Genomic DNA, 19,127 nt, shown 5'->3' on the forward strand with positions numbered 1-19,127 from the left:
ACATTCCTTCCTTTATTACGTTTACATAATAGTTGTGTTGTATTTGTATGTTACTCTGGAATGATTTATATACTATTACATTATTAAAATTAAAATGAAATCAAAATCTAGAAAAAACTACAAAATATTAAATTTGTTTTAGTAGTTCTTTTTTGGTTCATTTATATATATATATATATTATATATATATAATTTTTTTTAGCTTTATTTTTATTTCAGTTTTATTACTTCAGTTTAAACTTATTTCAGTTAGTTGCCAAGACAACACTTCGAAAATGTGTTTTTATTTAAAAAATTGTAAAAAGAAATAAAAATAAAATAATAGTAAGTTTAAGTGTTTCATCTAATATTTAATTTAAGCTCCAATTCAATTAACAAAACAATTTCTAATCATTTTAGTTAACCAGTAACAACACTGATTGTAAATGTTGTGATCTTTTACAAATGTTTTACAACAAGCTCCACATCAAAGGTAAAGTATGCTGTGGTTTCATGCATTTTCTGAAGACGTTGCGCTTATTCTTAGTCAAAAAGGCAAGTGCTTTTCGGATACGTTTTACAGGATTTAGATGACAGTGTTAATGGTGTTCTCTCTCTGACTGTGCCCTGCCCTCTTTTTCTCATCTGGATGCTGGTGGGTTTCTAGACCGGGGACTCTGAGGTTAGCTTCTCTGTCTGCACGACTGCTGTGCTACCGCATGGCACCTCACATCTGGGGGGCATTTCATCAACCCCTCCCAACACACTGGCACTCTACACACACACACATCTGTGATTCCTCAACTGTTTGACAAGTCTAGTGTCTAGAGAAATAACATGCTCTCCATTACATGTTTCATTTGTGGATAGCAGTTGATATGCTAGACAGCATCATGGTAGTTTATTTTTCCCCAAAATGTAATACTCTTAACGGATCAGATTTCTAATAGATACAGAATTTAAAATGTGAATTAAAGAGAATATAATACAAGAATTATGAGTAAAAGGGTAACTGTCATGCAGAAGAAAAGATTAGCCCTCTCAGTCTCAAGAATCATTCCATCCCCATGGACACATGTGCCACAGGACACCCATTCGTCCAGCCAGTGTGTGAGGGGGGAGTCTGAATGGAGGCGTTTGATGAAAGAACTCTTTATTGAGTCAGGCTCATGGCACTTGATTCCATGTCCGTCACACAGGGTCCGGGCCCCTGGAGGCCTGTGCCATCACCCTGTACAGCAGTTTGCATCTGTTGGACTGTAGTTCGGATGGGGATCTTCATACATCTCTTCTCTTCCTTTTCTTTTTGTATAACGGCTGCAGGTTGGGGTCAATATTTAATCTGTTCAGGAAGTCAACTGAGACCAAGTTGTAGCAATGCACACATCAAACGATTCAAACAGTATTTCAGTTCATTTCCTAAACTGGATTCATGTGAAGGAATTTGACCTCAATTAATGTATATTTCGTCATACATCCTCCTTGACAAAGGGGGACATTTAGTGTCCATCCTCTAATGTTTGCCTACTTAATCCCACTTTAACTGGATTTGTTCCTGTACTTACAGTATATCCAATGGCTCACATCTCCATATTGTTCCATTTTTGTCTCCCCATCCACCCCTTTTAACCCATGACCCCAATGCAATCAAAAGCAAATGATTGAGATGGGATTGTGGAAAAAAGGGATTACATTTACATATTGTAGAACTAATTAACCTGTAAAACTTGGCTTTAATTGTTCAGTTGCATTAACACAGTGGTCTACATCTGAAATGAATCCTGAGTTATCACCACAACAGAATAGATGGATTATTTTATTCAGACCAGGATTGAAGTTAATATAAGACTCCCAAGACTCAAATCTAGACCAATACCAGAGCCCTTAAGATCCAGACAAGGACATGTCGGTCTAAGCTCTGAGACCCACATAAAGGCCATGTATAGTTAATTTTGAGTGATCTTTACTCTCAAGTCTACTGTATCATATTTGATACACAAATTTCTATGGCCTTTTTAACAGTGTCAAGATTGAAAAACTACACTACTACATGGTTTTTGCTATGAAAACTTAACTGATTTTTATAAAGTAAACATAGGAATAACTTTTATTTTAGTAATATGTTAACATGGACTGCAGCAAATTAGATTTACTTGATTATCCATACATAATTTTTCTTTTCTATTCCTTTCTTCCTTTGAACTTGTCGATCAAATATGATACTGAATAAAAACACGCAAACTTCCATAAAAAAAATGTTCCATTTAAAGAAAAAAAAAAATTTCTGACTATTTCATATGTCAGACTTTAGAAGCTTAAAGGCGGTCGCACACCGGACAAGAAGCGCAGCGCAGCATCGCATTGTGCCATGTCTTTAAAATTTGACCACATTATTTTCTATAGGTGTACACACATTGGCAGCGCCAGGCTACATCGTGCTGTACTTGTTGTACAAATGGTTCTAGACGCGGCGCAACTCTGTGCTTCTTGTCCGATGTGCGACCACCTTAAGAGCTAGACCATAAGATCAGTACTCCAATTCAAATTTCAACAACTACAGTAATGGGTCTCATTAATGAAGCATAAACAGAACAATTTTTGTCTAAAACCATTCTTACTTATTGCATTCAAAACAGTTATATGTAAAATTAGTTTTTCTCATGTTTCCTGAATGAGGCCCAGTGGGCAAAACTGGTGCAAACAGGATGTGTGTGATCCAGATTACTGAAATGATTTCCTTTGCCTCTTTCCTTGGTTTCTTTAAGGTTGGCAACCCAAAATGAGTCAAAAGAATCATTTCCCTTTGGTTTTATAATTAACTCCACTGAGTGAGTTTTGTGTGGGATTGCAGTTCCTCCTCCACCCACTGAGGCTGAGCATGTTATGACTGTGCATGTACTTGCAGACAATGTATGGAGTGTAATAAGTGCTACTGACACGTTACAATACCGGTCCACCTGTAGTGCCTGCTGCTATTATGTATCTAAGCTAAGATGTTGAAGCTGAATGATTTTTACCCCTTTTGATGCTGTCACCTCTCTGTTAAGTTAGTATTGAGATTTCAGCTTCAGACCTACTACAACTTGTCCTCCCCACTAAGCTCCACGGTTGTTGCCTATTATAAAAAGCAACCCTGAACATTTACCCTTCCTTCCCTCTTAATGACCCTATTAATCAGAATGACTCATTTCTAAGGACTGTTCTCTAAAGAAGTCCTAACTTTAAAAATAAAATCTAATGACTGAAATAATGCCTTCGAGTAGGGATAGATTGGTCCACTTGGAGTTTTCTAGGTCCTGTTGAGGGAACAGGAAGCTTTGGTTTTTGCTCAATAAAATGACAGTACAGTCTTGTGGTGGAAGTCCATTTTGTGGTCAAAAGAATATGTCAGCACATCATTCAATATGAAATCCTCTCACAAGAAGCCATAAGGTCTCATTAAAAGCTTTTTCATGATGTCTATGTCAGTTGTCATGCTTTGAATGTTACTGTCATCTCAGGCTGGTGGCTCGAATGTGGAGCGTACCAAGAAAAAGAGACGAGGAGATCGATACTCTGTTCAAACATCCCTCATTGTGGCGGCCCTGAAGAAAATGCTTCCCATTGGACTTAACATGTGCTCTCCTGCAGACCAGGAGCTCATTAACCTGGCCAAGACACGCTATTCTTTGGTAGTGTAGTCACCCAATATCTGTCTGTCTCTCTATCTATCTTGTCTATCTTACAAGCCTAGATGTTGTATACAGTTTCACTTAAAAACTTTAAGTTGGCCACTAAACAGGTAAATTGAGCATATCTGTTGTATTGTTGACCCATAGAAAGACACAAATGAGGAGGTCAGAGAGTTCTTGCAAAATAACCTGCACCTCCAGGGCAAGGTAAGTGTATGTCTGATGTTAAAGTGTTCTTTAAAAGTGTTTTTGCTGAAATCTGGATGCTATCTCTCTCTCTCTCCTCAGGTTGACAACCCATCTATGCGCTGGCAGATGGCACTGTATAAGGAAATGGCAGGAAAGGCAGAAGATGCAGATGCCCCAGAGAAAGTTGTGAAGCGGGTTCAAGAGGTCTCTGCAGTTCTCTACCACATTGAAGTGGTGAGTTTGAATTCCAAGGTTTAAAACTCCTAGTGCAACTCAAATAATGCACATTTTGGTATCCAACTTCAGTATCCACTTCAGTATCCAACTCAAATTGCTTCAGATGTTAATTTAAACTACATAATATCCATTCCATATGTGGTTTAAAATCTGAAAATGGCTCTAAGATTGTTCTTTTTTCAGACCGAGCACCCTTTCAAGTCCAAAAAAATGGTTTGGCATAAACTGCTGTCAAAGCAACGACGTAGAGCGGTGGTAGCCTGTTTTAGGATGACTCCCCTTTACAACCTGCCCAGGTGAGATAAGACAGTTCACAATCATACATGATCGACAGTTCACAATCATACAACACAAGTACATGTTTCTGCACCAGGTGGTCTGTTTCATAGAATTAATTAAAAAGAAAAGGATGGATTGGAAAAGATATATAAATGTATGTTGTCTCTCTTTCAGGCATAGAGCATGTAACATGTTCCTGGATGGGTATAAGCGAAACTGGATTCAAACCGAAGGATATTCTTTTGAGGACAGAATGATTGATGACCTGTCTGTATGTGCTTCGACATTACCAAAAATAACTGCTGCTCTTTAGCATGAAAGATACTGGGTGGAATGCATTTCCTGTTAGTTGGAGTTTTTTGTAGACAAATTTTAGTAACAGTGTTTTGTTTTTGTTTTTTCTTACTGATATAGAAAGCAATGGAGGAAGAAGAGGAGGAGGAAGAGGAAAAGGAGACAAAGCCTGACCCTCTTCATCAGCTCATTCTTCACTTTAGCCGCACAGCCCTCACAGAGAAGAGGTGTGAGATCCCCTCCACATCTCTGAATAGTCAGTGACACATTTGGCTTCCGGTGCCAAAACAGATGATCACATGGCCATAACCAGTGACTGTTACACAGTCAGCTCAAGCTATTCACATTGTTCACATGGTCTTTTGATGATGTTATGTAATCATCTATTATAAAATAAAAACTATTCACAGATATACAAAAGGGTATAGAAAAGATTCACCCCCACTTGAAAATAATCACATTTTGTTGCTTTGCAGCCTGAAATGAAGATGGACAGAGTTTCTGTTTTATCCAGCTGTATTTACTCAGTGCAACTTATAATATCCAAGTAATCACAGAGTTGGGAAAAAAAAGGATCACCCTCTGTTTTTTTCAGTGCCTAGTAGCACAGTGACGTCTATTATTAAGAAATGGAAGGTATTTGGTACAACACAGACCCTCCCTCGACCAAGACGTTGCTCCAAACTGGATGAAAGATCCAGGAGGAAACTGGTCAGAGAGGTGACCAAGAGGCCTACAGCAACTCTGAAGCAGCTGCAGAAATTTATGACACAGAGTGGTCATTGTGTACATTGTGACAACAATATCACAAATTCTCCAAATATGTGGCTTGCTTGGGAATGCGACTGAGCTTTGCCAAAACTCAACCTTGAACATTCTGAGGCGGATGAGACTAAAATGAAATTATTTGGCCTCAACACCAAACTATATGTCTGGTGGAAATCCAATACAGCTCCCCATCCAAATAACAGCATTCCTACAGTAAAGCATGGAGGTGCTAATATCCTGTTATGGGGGTGTTTCTCTGCAGCAGGGACTGAAACACTTGTCAGAATAGAAGGAACACTGGATGGGGCAAAATACTGTAAAATTCTTAAGGAAAATCTGCCAGAAAGTTGTCAATCAGAAGAAGGCTTCCAACATGACAATGACCCAAAGCATACAGAAAAACTGACCAAACAGTGGTTGAAGGAGAAAAAGGTGAATAACCTTGCTTGGCCTAGTTAGAGCCCAGACTTAAACCCCACTGAAAATCTGTGGATTCACTTGAAGACTGTAGTCCATTTTTCTGATATCTTTCGCTTGGATGTTTGAAGTTGCACCGAGGAAATACAGCTGGATAAAACAAAAACTGTGTACCTGTATGTCATCATTTCAGACTGCAAATTAACAAAATGTGATTATTTTAAAGGGGGGTGATTCTTTTCTATACACTGTATGTAATGAATAGGTTTAGAAGTACTCTATAATGTACAGTGTTCTTTAGTCATTTTAACTGTCAGTTATATAGTTTGACAGTCATTATACAAAGAAATTTGACCACATGATGTCTGTCATCTAAAAATATCTCTCTCTAAATATGTATTTATGATCTAAAAATTATATTATTTTTACAATCATAAAAAAAAAAGAAAAATAAATTGTAGGATCAATTAGGATTACCAAGTCTTTAATTCCCTTTGACTGTATATTGACTTTTTTCCCCTCACTTCTGTCACAGTAAACTGGACATAGATTACTTATACATGGCATATGCTGATATCATGGCTAAGGTGAGACATCTTTGTCTTATGGTTAACGATCATCAGCAGTTTAGTCATTATATTTATGTAGATACACACACACACACACACACACACACATATATATATATAAAATACTGCTACTTTACTGTAACTTTTCTCCATTTCAGTTAATTAAGCCATTTTCCATTAGGTTTTATATTTGTCGAATTATTATTAAATCTCATGCTGTGTAATGTTCTTTGTGTCCATCTCTGGTGAATTTAGAGTTGTCACATCGGTGAAGAGGATGAGGGGGGAGAGGAGGAGGAAGAGGGGGGGGAGGAAGAGATGTCCTTTGAGGTGCGACAGACAGAGATGGTAGGGGGAGTCCGGGGACTGGGGACGGGGAAGACACAGAAGTGGTAGACCCGAGTGACATCCAAACCAACCACTGTATCATCCATCCATCTATCCATCCATCCATCCATTCACTCACATCCCATTTTATGTCTCTTTGTCCAGGCTGTGCTCTAACTCCATTTAATGTTTTATTACATTAAAATTACTTCAGCGTTTTTAACTTTTTTTGTGTGTGTGTTTAACAGTTCACATGAAGCTTTGAGCCACCTACTAAACACAGATATTAATTGGTAAAAAAAAAAAATCTGAATGCATCTGAAAAAAAAATTAAATATGAATTAAATTGTCAAAAACAATCATTTGTTATATACCAAAAGTGCAGCATTATTATATGTTTTTATACATTATTATACGTGTTTAGTAATTTAGGCTTAAGGAAATGTTTTTATGCTTTTTGTTGTACTCTTGAATATTTGGATAACCTAAAAACTGCAGCTTGTGGTATTTTACTTATAAGCTGGAAAATTATTCAGCAAATTGCATTGATTAGCCATTAAGCTTTTAAGTCATATAATGACACTTTAAAGTGAACAGATATGAACCTATAAGGTTAAATTTTACAAAGAAAAAAAAAAAGAAATTATAAAGTATAAAATTATTATTGCATTACGAAAATACAGGTAATTTTGAGAACTTGGAGAGATTTCATAGAGTAAAATTTCACCTGTTGCAGCTTTTAAGTCCAAAAGAAATGCCATCCTCATTGTTTCTTTTCAATCATTTGTTGAATGATACATTGTTATTTTTTTATTGTTTTTTTGCTGTGATCTTTATGATTGAGGTGGCAAGTGAACATGCATTTTACTTACAAATGCTGTTTTAGAAATCACTAATGATAGCGTATTTGTTATATTTCTGTAACCTATGCTTTCTATTCTTTCACTTACCTTGATTTCCTTTAACTCATGCACAATAATAATGTAAAAAATGTGACTAATCAATGTTTTCTCAAATCTATTGACACACAGACTACAGTTCAATCCAGAGCCGTCTCCAAGTCTGCGCACACACACACACACACACACACACAGAGGAACAAACACGCCTACAACAAAGTGGCTTGTGCAGGCCATACACGCACATTCACTCAGACTGCACTTTTGGGCGTTTACTTAGGTCAGGCTTACAGGGGAGGGGGGTGGCATGGGTGGGTTGGGAGGGTGGTGTATTATGCATGCAGTCATTATAAATGTATAAACTTTATGGTTTAATGAATTTTTGGCAAAGCAAGCTTCTGTAAGTAAGCCAGCGCTTGTATTTGCTTGTAAAATTTTCCTTTTGCACTACAGTAACTTTTACATGGTCTTTAATGAAAAAAGCTTGCTTTTATAATCTTTTTTTATAAAATTATGGAATTGTATTTGCTATATATCTATAATTACAATACCGTTTTATTTCAAAATAAGATAATGTTTGATAAGGCTGGGTTAAGGGTTATGTATAATTTGCAGAAGCACTTACCTGAGTTTGCTGTTGACTCTTCAGGAGACAGATCTGTAGATGAGTAACACCTGCATGGCTTTTTGTTTCTCTGTGAGATGCAAAGCCATCAGGAGAGTTTACTGTAGTCCAACGTTTGCTCTAAAAGACAAACGTGGGAAATTATTATGACTGTCCCGTAACTAATAGTAATGGTCGGAGCATGCTAAATAAAAATGATTGAAAGAGAAGAGAGGTTTAGAATATAAAAAGATTAATTACATCAACCGGGCCCAAATTATTTACAAATGTTAAGCACTCACAGTCACCTGATCACCTTAACACTATTATAATCACATTTTGACTAAAATAATTAAATGTTTAGTTTGTGTTGCATAAGATATTTAGGCGCTGATGAGAGTTGATGATACTGCTGAAAAGGAAGTTGTGAACATTAGCAATGTTTGTGGTTTACTTGATGACAGCCTCAGGCTAGGGTTTCGGTTTGCCATCACAGTAACTTCCTATGTTCACTGCTGCCCTTTGTTGTCATGGACATCACGGACAAAATAAGACCGTTATGAATGACATAGCAATTGGCCAGTATAGAAAAACACTTTTGCTTATAAAAAAAGATGATTTTAGTTTTATGGTTAGGTGTCTGTAGTAACAATTAAGAACAATTTTTTTTTTTTAGAAAAGAAAAACGGTAAGGCTTTCCGACGGTTATTTTTTTCCATGTTTAACCCTATAGGAAAAAGAGATGGAAAAACAAAGACTCCTCTACCAGCAGTCACGTTTACACAACAGAGGGGCTGCTGAGATGGTCCTACAGATGATAAGCGCCTGCAAAGGTACATGTTCATCTTTCTTGAAGCTTGAACACTTTGTCTTCATTCACTGTCCCAAAAACCTTCCCCATTAAAACAAAATTGAAGTTTTTATTTAATTTTTTAGTGTGAATATTTTAGCCTAAATGTATCTAGTGTTCAACAAAACGAGGACAGAATTTGCATTTAGAAGATAAAAGCATTCAAAACTTAGTCTCTAACTTCCGCCAGTATGGATCAATGCTTTTGATGACATCACCCTTCACTTCAGCTTCTCATCAAACTTTTAGTCCAACTAAATGCTCTTTAGAATCCGAAGCACCCCCCCCCCCCCCACACACACACACACACACACACTATAAATAGATGCTGAAGCTGGGGCTGAAATCGGTTGAAATTACATCAACATATAGAATGACGCTGCGTGTTTTTAAGCACTTCAGGGGTTCTTTAAAATCCTTTTCTTTTTGTACAGGTGAGACTGGTTGCATGGTCTCTTCCACCCTAAAACTTGGTATTTCTATTCTAAATGGCGGGAATTGTGAGGTCCAACAGGTTTGTTAGAACTCATTTGCATGGAGGCATGACAGTGAATCAGACCCTAAACTAATACTCGGATGTAACTGCACTGGTATTTACTTGCAGAAAATGCTGGACTATCTGAAAGACAAGAAGGATGTGGGTTTCTTCCTCAGTGTCCAGGCTCTAATGCAGACCTGCAGGTATTTTCTGATTGGTAGCTGTTGTCATTTCACAATCACATTAGTTAAATGATTCATTAAATCAGTGTCTCTGCCTCTTTTGCAGCGTTTTGGACTTAAACGCCTTTGAAAGGCAGAATAAAGCAGAGGGTCTAGGTATGGTGTCAGAGGAGGGAACAAGTAAGTGATATGAATGATCTATAATCTTTTTTCCATCCAGGTTAATAACAATATATTGTTGAAAGGAAGATCAGTTAAGTCTTATCAAATGTAATTTGCAACTATAGAGTAACTAAAACATATACAGATTGTTGAATCCATAAACGTGTAGTAGTTTGGCTCCAAAACTTGTGGCCAAACCGGAATACGGCATTCAAGTATTCAGTCATCCATCTGTAATCATACATGTTTGGTCATCTAACATGGAAATGCACATCATTTGTTGACCGAATTTATCAGTTGAAAAAATTAATTGTAATCCTATTGTCACCCTGTCCAGATGTAATAATCTAGTCTAATACAATGTCAATAAACAGATTATGATATTGGCCATGAATAATTCCCATTTCATTCATTCAACTCACCATCCCTCTTTTTCCATAACTATACTTTTGTCCCCCATCTCTTTTCATCCTTCCTTCCTTTCACGGGCCTCAGACGTGAAGCTAGAACGGGGTAAATAATGCCTGTGTCCCTCTTTTTTTCATTTCTCTCTTCCTGTCACTCCTCTCTGTCCTTTTATCTCTTTGAAATCATTTTTGTTTGAAATTTTGCTTTGTGCTTTGGAATTTTTATATATATACATTTTAAGTATATATATATACAGTATATGAATCTTATCACTCAAGGATTTGTAAAAACAACTTTCAGTCACATCCCAAATGCAGATTGTAGTATGGTATATTTTAATTACTGTATGGTTATACATACCTATATATGAAAAAGAGTCCAGCACCACATGTGATGAAGGAAACAGTAATCATTTTTAAAAATACCAATGCGTTTTGGCCTAAGAGTCTTCCTCAGGGTATTCAACACATATAATACATAAGCATTTAAAAGCACTCGATATTTGATAACCCATTCACAAATCTGCAACAGCTGACAAGCTTCACTCAAGACATTACAATATTTAGTAAGAGTTAAGGGTACAGGTTGTAGGACCTGCCACTAGAGGGTGCACTACCAAAACAATAACAATCGCGTGGTTTGATGACGCTAAGGAGCGTGGAATTATGGGATTTGTTGTCTTCTACCCAACCGCTGACAGCCATCAATCAGACTATATGAAAATGATTACCACTTGTTCAACAAATATATACACTCGTGTACATTCAAACACAATAATTGGGCATACATAGCAAACGCGAGTTCAACGATTTGCGTGAGTAGATTACATACAAAGTCAATGCAAAGACGCGATCAGACTATGGATCGGACGCGTCCTTGCGCGGGTCTAGAGACACGATGCCCCACGTTTGGCGTGTATGCCCCATAATACTAATCTTGTTGATCAGTTTAATAGCATACTTTTTCTGTAAAGATACGAATCAAAACAACTCACCTGTCGAGTAAAACACAAGTGAGATAGGCATCTCTTTCTAGCTGAAGTTTGTCGCGAAGCTCTCTCCATCTAGAAAATGCAACACTGATATTGATCCTCGCTTTTTCTCTCCTCTTGTCTCATACTCTTCTTGGGTCGTATGATTGGTCCATACACTTACGTTTATGGGAGCTGTCCTTGTCGACAGAACCAGCGGTAGACGATACAGTAATTATGTTCCCTAAATAAGTAACAAAATACACCATAATAAGTGCAAGCAGAAGTAAATAAGGAACTGCTTGAAGCAAGCTAGTGGTTTGCTGGACGCTAGACACTACTTCTGCATTTGTCCACGACAAATGTGATTATCATGTGGTTTCTACGTCAGTAAAGGTGGTAACAAAGGGTAACCAAAGTCATTGACAGGCGACAACAGTGCCCCGTGTCACTGTTTAGAATGGGAATTTTCTCATGATATACAAGTAGTTGAAAACATTAGAGATGTTGTTAGTAATAAGCTGGACAAAATATAAAACACTAGCCTAGTGGTTTTTGGATATTTTACTGCAAATATCTTACAAATTGTACCTTTAAGTACAGAGTCGATCCAGATAAGATTAACATAGCTTACACATAAAAAAAGTCATACAACATACTTTAAACACCATAAAAAAAGTATTTAAGAGAAAAATCCTCATTCATACCTTTTGGAAACTTTTCAAATAAAAGATCCAAAACGTCTCCCGCTTCTTATACACACAATCTTTTCAGTTCCAAGAAAAAAAGATCACATTTTATTCAATCATTTTATATCTCATTTTATTATTACATTCACAAAAATGTATTGCAACAGGACTCTTTAGATCCTTCTTCTTTCTTTTAATGAATGGGATGTTTCATACATAAATTTGTTACATGGGCATTGGGTTATATAAATCACATAATTTTTCCTGCATGTTATGAAACTCTTGATAAAAACAGAACTTTTATTGTCAGGATGATTAAAATGTTTTTACATTTTTGTAAATTCACAATTTCCACATTCAAAATTGCCCAATAAAATATTTTGTGAAATTTGTTTTGTAGAACAACTTTTAAAACTATATATATATATTTTTTATATTACTAGCCCTTTTATAAGTAATTAATGGTTCCTGGTTAAATATCCCATTAAGTTTTGGATAATCTTTAAGAACATACCAATACGTCAATATAATATCTTTAATATTAATTGTCTTTGGAGTATATGTAAAAGATAAGCTCTAGATTAGTATTAGATGTGTTTTTTTATTTTTATTTATTTTATTTTTTTATTCACAAGCATATCTTTACTTTTAATATCTACTTTTTTAACTGCATTAGGCAATCTTTGATCAAATAAAAACATAGATTCTCTCTCTTTTTCAAATTCATCGTCATCTTCACTGATACTTTTAATTCTAGTTAATAAGTAAACCTTTTTTTAAAGGCAACCGGATTATAAGTATTTGCGTAGAGAAGTGTATTTCTATCTAGTATATAATGAAGATATTAAATGTGCTTACCTCATTTTAACATTTATATCAAGAAATTCCATTTAATCGCTACTGTTATTTACTGTGTATTTTAACGCAGCAAAACTTTAAAAATTATACAAAATCCAAATGGGTAGTAACTGTGTGTATGATAGTTATACACACCAACACAGAATGTGACTGAAGTGTTTTTCTTTCTCCTTTTGAGTGCTGAAACAGATCTACTGTAACTCTAGAACTCTGCATCGAGTTTAATCTATAGAAAACAGGAGTTCAATTATAATATAAATATATTCTGCATTTTAGTTATTTAGTTTAACATTAATGCTGGTTTTTGCATTAATGAACTTTGTTTTTACATGGAAAAATGTAAAATACTTAAGTTCAGAATATGTTTTTTGTTCCTAACAAATACACATAACTTAACAAATCCTGACATCGGTTATGAATTTAACCATATATGATCTAACTCTGCCTTGGCTTCACCATCAGACATGAGCTTGAGGTCATAATTAATCCAGTAATCAGGCATTATCAAAAACGGTACGTTATGTTAGCGCACAGCAGTTTAGCGGTGCAATTTAACATTGTGATTTTTCTGTGGAACAAATTTGCTGGAATTATCACAGAAGCTATTTGCGAACAGATCATTCCATGCTGAAAGCTTTGAATGAATGTGATTTACATGAATGAGATTTGTTTACCTATCCAAACACAGCTGAGGTTTAGGATTGCAGTAGGTCTGTTCTGCATGCTGAAGTATCGTCTACGTTAGGGCTTCATGTTGTTATTAATCCACCTCTTTGTATGAGCCACAGTATATGTGATTTATATCAGTGTTCTTATATCTGTGTTATATCATATATGCACATTATTGTTTATTTGTATAGTTTATGTATATGTGTTGTGTTGTGTTATTTGAATAAAGTGATTCTGTAATGCGTGTCATTTTGTGCTGCTGTAATTCGGTCTAAGTTAAAGAACTAGTGATTACGCTAAAGCCTGTCTCATTCCATTCCCTAGTTCACAATGAAGAGGATTGTTCAATTTTGCCATTTTGTGTAATTGTTTGTGCATTGTTATTGTAGCTTTTAAAAGGGCTGTACCATCATGAAATATTAGTTTGTGCTCCATTTCTGGTGATTTTCAAGGCTGTACTGTACTGACATCCGACAATATAGTGAGCAGCCTATGCTCAGTGGTGCTCGCTGGGATTTTTCAGTACACTAGGTGGGACAACTTGGTCAGTGTACTTAATACTGAACTGGGCAGTGGATTGAAACAAAAATAACTACATTTCCTGCTTATCTCTTACAGAAAAAGGGACGAAAATATTGCTGTTTGCACTAACATTATAACATGAGAGGTTTAAACTGTTTAATCACTCTCTTTTCCACTTACTTACTTTTTCTTCTCAGTTCTAATCAGATTGCCACTACACTAAACTTGTGATGAGTGTCACAAAGATATGTTCACGTATGTGTGATGTGTTTCCATATATTTCCTTCCCTTCACATAGGTGAGAAGGTCATGGCTGACGATGAGTTCACTTGTGACCTCTTTCGCTTTCTGCAGCTCCTCTGTGAGGGACACAACAATGGTGAGTCCTGAATCTGCATGTGCAGTGAAATTTATTGCGGTTTGTTTTAATTTCTTGGAGGAAAAAAAAAAAAGTTTATTCTGTCATTACTTACACACTGTCATATTGCTTGAAACCAATATGCTGTTGTTGTTTTTTTTATTGTAAAACACAAAGAGTGAATTTCAAGAACCAAGGTTCAAGAGTTTAGGGAATGTTATTGTTGTACAAATTGACTGTTTAACCATCTGTGAGTTTACTTTAATTTAGACTTCCAGAACTACCTGAGAACACAGACAGGCAGCACCACCACCATCAATGTCATTATCTGTACAGTGGATTACCTGCTGAGACTACAGGTGATGTCATTTTCCCCTTTCCCCCTCCTGAACTTGTTAACTGATGAAGTGTTGCTTTAAATTTTGATGTATGCACACTTATTAGTTTTTTTTGGGATGTTTATGTTCTCTTTGTAGGAGTCTATCAGTGATTTCTACTGGTATTACTCAGGAAAAGACATCATAGATGAACCAGGCAAGAGGAACTTCTCTAAAGCTATGACTGTGGCCAAACAGGTGTTCAACAGCCTTACTGAGTATATCCAGGTCCATCATCTTATTTCTTTGATCATTAATATTAATATAAAATTATATTGATTTTATGGTCTCCAAATGTAACTCTTACACAACCCCTTGTGTGTTTGAATAGCTGAATGCTGGAATTTTCTCCTGAGAAAACTTTGCTCTGATATTTTACATTGTTAAAAGTCAGCACATTAATTTCCTCTAAAACCACTTATCTGTCATGTATTTAAGTTGCCCTTCTATTTCAGGGTCCCTGCACAGGAAACCAACAGTCCCTGGCCCACAGTCGCCTGTGGGATGCTGTGGTGGGCTTCCTGCATGTGTTTGCCCATATGATGATGAAACTGGCTCAGGTAACCCATCTGAACTTGATTGCTCTTTTACCTACACATTTCTTGTCTGAATGCATTAGATCACATAGTCAGATATTCATGTACATGAAGTTGGCTTAGTGTTTTTTGTACAAGTAATTTTACAGCTTGCTTTGAGTAGTTTTTGTATCTCAGCATTTTTTATGTAACATAAAACCATATTGTACAGCTTCTCAGTAAATCTACATACTTTCTCCAGTAGCAAATGTCTACTAAAAGGGCTTATTTATTACTTCAGTTGCTAATAGGAAATGCATGTAAATGAAGTTGTTGTAGTTGCTTATGAACTATTTTTAATGGTAAGATTACAAGCTAAATTAAAGAGCATGTTACATGCCTTTTTCAAGCTTTTAACGACTGGTATGTTGGAATGAAATACAGTTTTTACTCTCAATGCTTTACTGATTAATAAAACTGTTTTTCATATGCCGTATGCAGGGAAGAGTATGTATCATTCTTATTTATCTATTGAAGTGGCTGTATTTGAATTTCCCCTTTTATGTTCCAGGTGTTTGAACCCAGTTGGCCATCTTTTTTGACACAAAATCTATTTTTTAAATAATTATTACTCTTCATTTAACATGCCAATTTCTTTTAAATTTTCTGCATTGAAAAAAAAAAAATCTGCCAAGTATGCAAACAAGTGGGTCAAACAGCCTGAGAACAAATGCTAGTTAACATTACCCAGAAAAACCATGTGTTTTTAGCTTTATGTGAATTTGCTGTTTTACCTCTTCTAAAATTCTGCCTTTGGTGTGAAGGTTTTTTTCTTTTTTTCTTTTTCTTTGTGATCTCTTTTGTGTATGGAGTGTTTCTGTTTCTAGTAATTAACCCCTTATTGTCACTGCATGCACTAACCTACATTTAAATGTTACAGTTTTTTAGATTATCCTCAGCCAATCTGATAAGGTAACGTTTCTTATAAAGATGATAATGTATTTATTTTGTGATCATACCCTTAAATAGCAAGTTACACCCTCACAAATAATGAAGTTATGCCCCCCTCCCTTTTAAGAATTATGTTGCTATAATCACGTTGTTGTTTTTACATTGTGTATTTAAAAAAAACATTGTTTAATTAAAATGTATATTTTATAAATTATACATTCTATACATTTTTTTATAAAATCTGCTGATTTAGATTATAAATGTTATGGTACAGCTAATATGTCATTCTGGTTTCTTATAGGATTCCAGTCAGATTGGTCTTCTGAAAGAGTTGTTGGACCTTCAGAAAGATATGGTGGTCATGTTATTGTCTCTGTTGGAGGGTATGAAGAAAATCTTGCATTTATGTTCATCAGTTTCACATCATTCAGTCTAGACCTGATTACACTGTATTTGACAGGTAATGTTGTAAATGGCACCATTGCTCGTCAAATGGTGGACATGCTAGTGGAGTCATCCAGCAATGTGGAAATGATCCTTAAATTCTTTGACATGTTCCTCAAGCTGAAGGACATTGTTGCGTCTGACGCATTCCGCGACTATGTGACAGACTCTAGAGGTTTGATATCCAAGAAGGATTTCCAGAAAGCCATGGACAGCCAGAAACAGTACACACCTGCGGAGATCCAATTCCTATTGTCCTGCTCTGAGGCAGATGAGAATGAGATGATTAATTACGAGGAGTTTGCCAGTCGGTTCCAAGAGCCAGCGAAAGACATTGGTTTTAACATAGCGGTGCTGCTAACCAACCTCTCTGAACATGTTCCTCATGATATCAGGTTGCAGAACTTCCTCGAACAAGCTGAGAACGTTCTGAACTATTTCCGGCCATTCTTGGGACGCATTGAGATAATGGGCGCCAGCAGGAAGATCGAGAGAATCTACTTTGAGATCAGTGAGGTGAATCGTAAGCAATGGGAAATGCCTCAAGTGAAGGAGTCCAAGCGGCAGTTCATATTTGACGTGGTCAATGAAGGTGGTGAATCGGAGAAGATGGAGCTTTTTGTCAACTTCTGTGAGGACACCATATTTGAGATGAATATCGCTTCACAGATTTCAGAGCAGGATGAGGAGGAGAAAGAAGAGGATGATGAGGAGGAACCCGAAGGAGGAGGTGGCGGAGATGAAGAGGGTGGTGGAGAGGAGGGCCAGCAAGAATCAAGCTCCGCCTTTGCTGATTTTATCCAAAGCATCATGAATTTCCTGGGAATGTTTACCTTTAGGAATATTCGGAGACAGTACCGTAGGATCAGGAAGATGACCATCAAGGAAATTGTGGTCAGGGTTGCTACCTTCCTATGGACAATCCTCATGGGCATCCTCCATTTCATTTACAGTGTGTGTAAAGGCTTCTTCCTGCTCATCTGGCATACACTTTTTGGAGGTGGTTTAGTTGAAGGGGCCAAGAACATCACCGTCACCGAGTTGCTGGCCAGCATGCCTGATCCCACACAGGATGAGGTGCATGGAGACCTACCAGGAGAACCAAGGGGCAGAGAGGAGCAGGACACAGGAGGTATAACAGACTCAATGGAAGCAGGAGGGGGAGAGGAAGAGGATGAGGACATCCAGGAAAAAGACGGTGGGAAGATTCCTGGTATCGATACACCTGGTGGACTTGGAGATATGGGTGACACGACCCCTGTAGAGCCACCGACTCCAGAGGGCACTCCATTACTGAAGAGGAAAATGGTACGGTGTTTATTCAGCTGGGTTCCTAGTGTTCCTTCACTGATCTTCTACACAAAGATTATAAATTGTATGTGTCATGTTGGGCCTTGTTTTTTTTTTTATGCTGTAGCAACCAGAAGCAGGACCTGAGCAACCTCCTGTTGAAGAACATCCCCCTGAGCCTGAGAAAGCAGAGTGAGTGACTCCCAAATGAATGGAAAACAGGATATTGTATTGTTTGTTTGATTTGTGGTGTTTGTTTTTCTAGATGTATTTACCATTTTAATGACCATCTTCTATGTGTAACAGCACTGAGAATGGAGAGAAGGCTGAGAAGGAAGCAGAGGTCAAGCCTGAGACGACACCAGAAGAACCGAAACCTCAGAAAGCCACCAAAGCCAAGAAGGAAAAGAAATCAGCCAAGGGGGCAGGATTTGAGCTCTGGAATGAATTGGATGTTCAAAGAAATAAATTCATGGTAGGAGAAAAATATATTTTTCTTCGAAATCTTAAAACAATGAGTTTTAGTTATGATTTACAGGTTTTGATTTGCTGTTCATCTCCCCTTCCATCTACAGAACTGTTTGTCCCGTAACTTCTACAACCTTCGTTTCCTGGCTTTGTTCATCGCCTTCGCCCTGAATTTCATTCTTCTCTTCTACAAGGTTGGACAACTTTTTTTGATTTTCACACTGTTTTCCCATTTTAATTATTGGTTTGTTTATATGTCCTTTTGTTTACATGTTTAATTTAATTCAGTCAAAATGGCATGCCTCGCAATAATTTTACTTTAAAATGCATATACATGTAAAAATAAAATCTAATGTTCCTCTTTTTTGTTGTTGTTATTTTTCCAGGTATCTGATACTCCTCAGTATACAGATGAGTTTGATGGCTCAGGTATGTTTGAAGGCTCTGGGCTGTTTGAAGGCTCTGGGGAGGACTTTGAGGGCTCTGGTGGAGAGGATGGAGCTGATGATGATGAGGAAGGTCCAGTTTATTTTTTCCTGGAAGAGAGTACCGGATACATGCAGCCCACTCTGGCCTGCCTGGCCATTGTGCACACCATCATCGCTTTCCTATCCATTATTGGATACAACTGCCTCAAGGTTTGAACCACTGGATTTATATTTTAGTGCTTAAACTTGTTTCATTATCAGACTTGAGTTATCAT

The 19,127-nt window shown here is 36.8% G+C and overlaps 1 protein-coding gene across 1 annotated transcript in view; it reads left to right on the top strand.

Moving 5' to 3' along the window:
• The window catches only part of LOC132132962 (ryanodine receptor 1-like), a 53,225-nt gene that overhangs the window by 31,302 nt on the left and 2,796 nt on the right, over positions 1–19,127 (top strand). Inside the window, exons 73-96 of the mRNA XM_059545591.1 lie at positions 647–661; positions 3,480–3,650; positions 3,798–3,857; positions 3,939–4,073; positions 4,260–4,372; positions 4,530–4,626; positions 4,770–4,876; positions 6,370–6,421; positions 6,659–6,733; positions 8,967–9,066; positions 9,518–9,597; positions 9,688–9,764; positions 9,850–9,923; positions 10,401–10,418; positions 14,320–14,400; positions 14,650–14,738; positions 14,856–14,984; positions 15,212–15,316; positions 16,524–16,605; positions 16,683–17,974; positions 18,084–18,148; positions 18,263–18,431; positions 18,532–18,618; positions 18,811–19,062. Coding sequence (XP_059401574.1) covers positions 647–661; positions 3,480–3,650; positions 3,798–3,857; positions 3,939–4,073; positions 4,260–4,372; positions 4,530–4,626; positions 4,770–4,876; positions 6,370–6,421; positions 6,659–6,733; positions 8,967–9,066; positions 9,518–9,597; positions 9,688–9,764; positions 9,850–9,923; positions 10,401–10,418; positions 14,320–14,400; positions 14,650–14,738; positions 14,856–14,984; positions 15,212–15,316; positions 16,524–16,605; positions 16,683–17,974; positions 18,084–18,148; positions 18,263–18,431; positions 18,532–18,618; positions 18,811–19,062 — 3,525 coding nt within the window. The remainder of the gene's footprint in view (positions 1–646; positions 662–3,479; positions 3,651–3,797; positions 3,858–3,938; positions 4,074–4,259; positions 4,373–4,529; positions 4,627–4,769; positions 4,877–6,369; positions 6,422–6,658; positions 6,734–8,966; positions 9,067–9,517; positions 9,598–9,687; positions 9,765–9,849; positions 9,924–10,400; positions 10,419–14,319; positions 14,401–14,649; positions 14,739–14,855; positions 14,985–15,211; positions 15,317–16,523; positions 16,606–16,682; positions 17,975–18,083; positions 18,149–18,262; positions 18,432–18,531; positions 18,619–18,810; positions 19,063–19,127) is intronic.

This window comes from Carassius carassius, chromosome 49, assembly GCF_963082965.1.
Source record: "Carassius carassius chromosome 49, fCarCar2.1, whole genome shotgun sequence".
Lineage (NCBI taxonomy): Eukaryota > Metazoa > Chordata > Actinopteri > Cypriniformes > Cyprinidae > Carassius > Carassius carassius.